This window comes from Rhopalosiphum padi, chromosome 2 (assembly GCF_020882245.1).
Source record: "Rhopalosiphum padi isolate XX-2018 chromosome 2, ASM2088224v1, whole genome shotgun sequence".
Lineage (NCBI taxonomy): Eukaryota > Metazoa > Arthropoda > Insecta > Hemiptera > Aphididae > Rhopalosiphum > Rhopalosiphum padi.
This window is the reverse complement of record NC_083598.1, coordinates 34,926,599-34,934,016: the sequence shown is the minus strand read 5'-3', so window position 1 is coordinate 34,934,016 and position 7,418 is coordinate 34,926,599. Positions and strand designations below refer to the sequence as shown.

The following is a 7,418-nucleotide window of genomic DNA, read 5'->3' as shown; positions in this document are numbered from 1 at the left end:
CATTTTTTATATATTCATAATATATGCATAAACGTAACCCAACTGCAAGATCGTCATTTTTCCATCGCTTATTAGGGGTTTATTATATAAACGACTATTTATTAATTATTTGACTACCTATTTGTTAACCCTTTCAGGCCCACTACTAGAAATACTTAAAATTGTATGGTTTTTTTTTTCTAATATTACTATATAGAGCTCAAATAAGAAAAAAAAATTTTTTTTTTTTGATTTTCATGAAAAGCTCAAAGTTTTCCAGACCTGATGCCATGTGGCATCATTGGGAACATAGGGGTACTCATTTTAAACTTTTCAAAAAATAACTTTATTTCTTACAAAATATTAAAACATCACATTTTTAACAATTTATCACATTAAAATAGTAACTTGTTGTATATAAATAATAATAAAAATAACAATATCAATTAAAATAGTAACTTGTTGTATATAAATTATAAATAATAATAAAAATAACAATATCAATCAATAGTAATAGAAACTTATTTCTCATGGTAACTTTTGAAACAATTCCGACTAGAATTAAAGCATAAAGCCACATTGCATTTTGAACATTTTGTTCTGGAGTATGGTTGAACACAAAATTTACATCTTTTTTTGTCATCAGATAGTTCAGGCCAATGTTGATAACCATCAAATCTCACATCTGGAACTGGTGCATTTGATCTCTTGTATCTGTTCTTACTCGGTGGTGTCAAAGAAGATTTTCTTGTGTTTATTTTGTCTTTTCCAGCCTTCAGTAGACCTAATGCAATATTCATCTTGAATATTAGTAAAGAATCATGCTTTATTATATTCAACTGTTTGCAATGACGTTTATACATAAGCCAGCTGTTCACTATACACATATCTATAATATGAAAAATAATTCTAATGTAATACCTCTTACATTTAATATCTGTTCGATAAATCTCAACCAGCATATCATGCAAATCAATAGCACCCATAAAAGAGTTATACTCTTTGACTATAGCTGGTCTTTCAATTGGTATTCTTGACTTATCTGCCATTGACCAACGTTGAACCTGATCAAGAGGTTCTGGACCAATGTAGTTTGAAACTAAATGCACAGTTTTATTGTCAAACCATTTACATGCAACAATTGCATTTGTGGTATCGATTTTTGTGTCATAAGATCCTCTTCCTGACTTTTTGAGGTTTTTATCATTTTCAAACTGACACCCTGATAACCTGTTCGATCTAACAGTTCCAACACCTAAAATTCCATGATTTTTTAAACTTACTATCAAATTGTATGAAGTAAACCAATTGTCAAAACTCAGCTTGAAGTTCTTGTTCTTAGGTATTATTTCAGATAAACGAATCACAATATCTCCACTTAGCCCAAGATTAGTACTTGACTTCACTGTCCCTTTTCCAACATAAATTTCAAAATCATGTACTATACCTGATTTTGAAGCCAAAGCAAACATTTTGATGCCCCATTTATGCGGTTTTGACTTGTTGTATTGCTTCATAGAACTTCTACCTTTAAAAGGTATAATAATTTCATCTATTGCCAAATGTTCTTCAGGTTCTATTAATTTAAAATTATGTTGTATAGCATCAATAAATGGCCGAATTTTAAAAAGTTTGTCATGTCTAATATCTGTAGATGGAAAACAATTAGTGTTGTCATTAAAATGTACATGTGTACGTAAAGCAGTGAATCGATTACGTGACATTGTGTCACTAATCATAGAATATTTTGTATACTGTGCCCAATACATTCTGTAAGCAGGCATTTTAATGACAGACATACACATATGCATACCAAAAAACTGTTCCATTTCATTTGAATTTGTATTAATACTACTGCCATTTTTTTGTACAGAATACAAATTAGTTTGATAAACAATATTTTCTACAATTTTTGAGTCAAAAAATTGTTTAAAATACTCCAATGGAGTATGTGGTTCTACAGGGGGAGCAGACATCATAGAATTAAATGGGTATTTTTGGTTTTCCCAAGAACCTGTAACCCAATTAGCTGGTAACTGTTCATTTTCTTTTTCAACATCAGCTTCTTCAGTATTGTCACTTTTGTTTAATAAATCTTGTGTTAAAGATATTTCACCATCTAAGAGGCATTGTTCTCTTTCCTTAAGTTCAAAAGATATTATAGAAACAATAAACATAATAAAAATTACAATTTATTTACCAAATTGTCCATTTCAGCATTATTCAAATCTATAAACTCTGTAATTTCAGCAATATGTTGAATAATAATTTGTTCTTCATTGAGATCATCTTCATCATCATTAAAATCTTCTATATCAGACATATCTCCTCTAAGGAGGTTTTCTATTTCAGCATCATTTAGAGCCATAGTATAAATTTACTGAAAAAAATGAAAGTAATATTTGCACAATAAAATATATACTCGTATAGAACCAATGATGCCAATTGGAATCATCAAATAACATTCTCGTAACAGCCAAAATAACAATAACACAATTAAACTAAAGACATTTTTAGAATAATCTGCGTATTTTACATAAGAAAATGTAATTGCAAGCATAATAAAATATAAATTACTTACCGAAAATTGAGGAAATAAATCTAAAAGTAGTTCCCGTCGTAACGGTTGAAAAAATTTGACAACAACTGATAATAATATTATCAATGATCACTTTATCGTTAAAACAGTGATACCAATGGATAGAACACAAAATTTCTTATAAGAATTGATTCCATATGGAATCATTGGGCTCATCATAAAAATAAGAAAAAATACTAAATATTATGATTCCATATGGCATCACTGGGTCTGAAAGGGTTAATACTAAACCTAAATATTTCAAAATAATTTAATATATTTTAACTATAGTGACATTTATAATGCTCATTCTAAGTCATCGCTTAAATATAGAGACAATATACTTTGATAGTTTGATCATTGTTTTAAAATTTGCAATATACCAACAACCACCATCGTTCATTGTGCACCAAGATTATCGAAGCGAGACGAGCGCCTATCACCTGGTCTCTTTATCCTGTTCAGTATTTTTAAAAGCTTTAATTATATAGTCAATAGAAATTGTATTTTGTTTCTATACCTGGTATAGTACACCATGTTCTCGTCTAAACTGTTATAATGATATGTATCAATGTACGAACGGTTAACTATGCCCAATGCAGATGGGGTGAGTCACTACCCGACAACCCTATAAAATATTTTGTACTAGCTAAACCGTGTTGTTTAATGGCTATAAAAAGTGTATTGTTTAAGTTGGCATTTAATTTATAATTGCTATAATTTAATTTAATATGTTGTGAAAGTCGACATTTTAAAAAAGAAATGTTGCCGTATCTGTAAATGTGCGATCAATGTATAGGTAGTGTATATTATATAATTATTATTATATAGTTTACTAAATTGTATAAAAATGAAAATGATTATTAATGTAACATAGTGTGTTTATAGTGTAATAAGATAATACCTATTACTTACAGGTTTGGTGTTGGAAGAAGGAAGAAAGTCATCATTGGGTTGGTTATTATCTATGTATGAATACTAAATAGTCAAAGCCATAGGCGATAGGCTTCGTCGCTTAAATGATAATTATCATTGGCCAATTATCTATCACATTATCATAATGAAAAAATCACCAGTGATGCTGTGAACATTTCGACACTTTTGTAAATAGAGTAAGTTTTTATATTTATTATTATACAATGATGTATTGTGTTTATACGCATATTACTATTATATTATTGGAACTAAACGAAACATAATAGTGCAATAAACGTATAAAATAATGTGTATTGTCGAGATTAAAATAGCTGTGTGTTATAAATTACACGACACCCCGAGCGCACTGCCTATATGCCTACATAATACCACACGTGTAAAATCGTACACGAAGAATAGTAGATCGCCATTTAGGGCAACGAAAATATCACGAGGAAATATTTCATAGTGAGACTTTTAATATTCTCCGCAAATTAAATAATGTGTATTTACGAACTGTAAAACGTTCGCTGTGACCCATACTGTTGTTGCCTTGCGTTCACAGGAGGGACATTTTTTTACACATTAAATATATGGTGTGTATGTACCTCGGGGTTGTGCTGTATAATATAATATAGATAGAGGTTGTATATAGTGTGTAGTTTTCACAGCGTCTACTGCACACTTTTCACATACAGTCGAGAAAAAATATATTTCGTCACATTTTATAGATGTTATAATATTTTTGTATACATACCTATGCGTAATAGATACATACGTATTATAAAATATGTTATACTATTATTAACGATGTAAATTGTATTTTATGTTTACATTTAAATCATAAATTAATAATAATATAATGTGTGTGGGCGTGTTGTGTGATTTTCCGTTTTTGCAGTGACGCTGTTAATTTGCCAACAAGACTTTAATTCGAGCAGGAACATTTATTCGGTTCAATCAACCCAATATTTTCCCATTAACCTACATATTATGGACATGGACAATATACATCGACCACGCGCCCGCACGCGCGCATACAATAAATAAAGACCATACGTGATGCGGTTGACAAGTGCGCAATTCTTGATATGAATAACTGACGTAAATCAAACTCGAAAGAATTATTACAAATTCAAATGGTCATAACTAGAACTGCAGAACCGAGGACGTATATAATTATATATATATATATATATATATATATATATAATACATAAACATGTATGTACTTGTTGATTTTACATACCCATTACGGACGATAGGAGAGGCCGTCGTGAGTTGAATGCCAATCGATTATTTTCTATTAAGTGCCTATATATTATTATAACTACAATACGACCTAATGTGATATTTCAATTTCCGAACTAGGCGGTGCTCGTTTTGGATTATCGTAGGGTTTCAAATACATGGTATTTTGCCATGAGTGTTACTGGGCTTTGGTACGAAATTCGTGGGGTTTTTATCTACTTGGTTTTCGTGAAGTAATATTCTGTAGGTATATAATCTATTTGTGATATACATTTAGACATAAACATAGCGTTATGGTCCAACACAAAGATATCGATATAGTCTTCTGTATCCAAACTAATCGAGATTCAATGACTCGATAGTGAACATAATGATTTGATATACACGATAAAATATAGTTACCTATTTTAAGCCGTGTAATAGTAATAATAATATGATATGCGCGTGCGGGAGTGTACAACACGACAATATGTCGAATGGCTATTTTAGTATTTGATCGGTTATATATATGTACCTACGTTTCAAAATTTAATAGACCACTCATAAATCCGACTTTAATATATTACTACAATTACTGTCAAATATCATTTTCACTTCCAACGCCCAAGTCTGGTTTGTCACGCGTTTAACCACAGCCCATTTCCTCTACCACAACGATCACTGACCGACAAAACGGACAGTCCGCAGCCCGTTATTATTCTTCTCAACCCTCTCCTCCCACCTGAAAAAGAAATATTTTATAATAGAGTAATATACGTCACAAGATCACAGACAATACGTTTACGTTTAAAAATGTATATAATAAGAATACGGTACTGCACGTCAGAGGGGTTGCGAACGGAAAAATGATGGAGTCATGTGCGGTGCACAAGGTGGGGATGACGTGCGTAGTAGAAACGTTTCGCGGGTAACGTCATCAAAGAGAATGATATTTGCTGGCAGAGAATTTTTTCCCCTAACCCATTACCACCGCCTCCGGGCTCGTTTTTAAAATCCAGAAAATCCTCGCGGGCACTCACATGCACACAATACGAAATGGTTACCGATGCGTCTGGATTTGTTGCGGAGCGCGGGAAGGCGGATATTTAACACGATCTGAGAGGACGGGGATGTATATACCGCGGACGTAAAAGTAGACGACTTGTGTACGCTCATTTTCCGCCAGCTTTTCCCGCCCGCCCAGTCATCTGGTTTGATTAATGGAAAAAGCGAGTCGGCAAAATTCGGTTTTGAGTACGACCGCTCGAGAGTGTGCTCCTTTCAACCAACACCATATACATCATCGCTGTACATACTGATTATTATTTCGGTGTTTTTAGTATACTTATATATATATATATATATACATTGTATGGGAATTAAAGTCTCAAATCTTTTAAAACCGAATTCAATGAACACTCGATTCAACACGTGTATTTACATTTCTACACCGGCCGAACGTACATCATTGATTCTATTGGCTACACAGTTTGTCTTTACTCAACGTCAATGCGTTGGAAAAACATATTAATTAATTTTCCCCTGGAGTAGGGAGATCCGGAGCTACTATTGTACATGAATAGAGTTAATTAAAGAATTGATTACACGTTTTCTTTACGTATATTGTGTGTAAAAAAAAAAAATAAGGCCAGTACCATTATGTGTGTCGGTTTCTTTTACGTTTTACTTTTTATCGATTTTATGCGGCAAGACGAATTTTTACCCATCTCAACGAAAACCACAACGATTTAGGACGAAAACAGAATTCCGTGTAATATAATCTCGCTATAGGACGCACTGCGCCAGCAGAAATCATTTCGCTTAACATAATAATACAACAAACCGCAGTACAACCAAAACACTATATAATGTTTATTAATATGTCGTTATAGCACTGCAGTTAGTAGCACTCGCGAATTCGTCGACCGGCCGGCCGGTTAATAAATCGACAACGATACCGTCGGGCCTTTCCGTTGGCCGTGTCTCTGGGGCCTGGACGTCGTGCGACTTTACCACGACACATGTGTTGTATACATCACGTGCAGTTTAGGGTCTATAAGTGGAGCGACGACTGCGCTACGCTATATACATTATAATATACTTATAAATATTCGGATTCCCGTTTTCCGGATACATACGTTATAGGCTATAGCTATCCTGCCGTGACCGCCGCCATCACTAGGGGAAAAAATCGCAAACACGAACCCCGGGAGATTAAAAGCGAACGAATGACAAAAAAAAAAAAAAAGAAAAAAAAGAGAAACATAAAAAACAAACACGACCGGTACAGTACGTACGTCGGTATATTATTGTATACAGCGACGCCGCTGTGCGGGATTTCGGACCGTACGCGACCGCACGCCGCCGTCATAATGATCGGTAATAACAATATATATATATCGCGCAGGATACCCGAAACGACCGTTCGTCATGTAGGTGCGCACCAACGCGATTCGAATAATTCGTATGTTATAGCGCACGAAACAAATGCTCTCAGCGTGGTGCGTTTGACTATGAAGAATGTCGTCTGTATCGTATAAACGTATTTTATTTTATTCTTATTTTTTTTATATATATATATTTAATGCGCATTCACACACGAATATGTTTTATTTTATTTTATACGGACGAGATAATTCGTGGGCCGGCTTCCGAAATGTCTTAAAAAAAAAATAAACTACCGTCTCCTCTCGATCTCTCCCTCTCACTCCCACTC

The 7,418-nt window shown here is 33.3% G+C and overlaps 1 protein-coding gene across 2 annotated transcripts; it reads right to left on the bottom strand.

The window, feature by feature from the left end:
* Positions 1-203: 203 nt before the first annotated feature.
* On the bottom strand, positions 204-2,759 carry LOC132922241 (piggyBac transposable element-derived protein 2-like). 2 transcript variants are annotated; one of them, XM_060985652.1, is made up of 3 exons: positions 2,561-2,759; positions 2,180-2,359; positions 204-2,120 (listed from the first exon to the last, which is right to left on the bottom strand). In XM_060985652.1, the coding sequence occupies exons 2-3, from the start codon at positions 2,345-2,347 to the stop codon at positions 501-503; spliced, it is 1,788 nt and encodes a 595-aa protein (XP_060841635.1). In that variant the 5' UTR covers positions 2,348-2,359; positions 2,561-2,759; the 3' UTR covers positions 204-500. The 2 variants fall into 2 exon arrangements, with proteins under 2 accessions (XP_060841635.1, XP_060841634.1); XM_060985651.1 differs by having other exon boundaries at positions 2,180-2,759.
* Between the last annotated feature and the right edge of the window lie 4,659 nt (positions 2,760-7,418).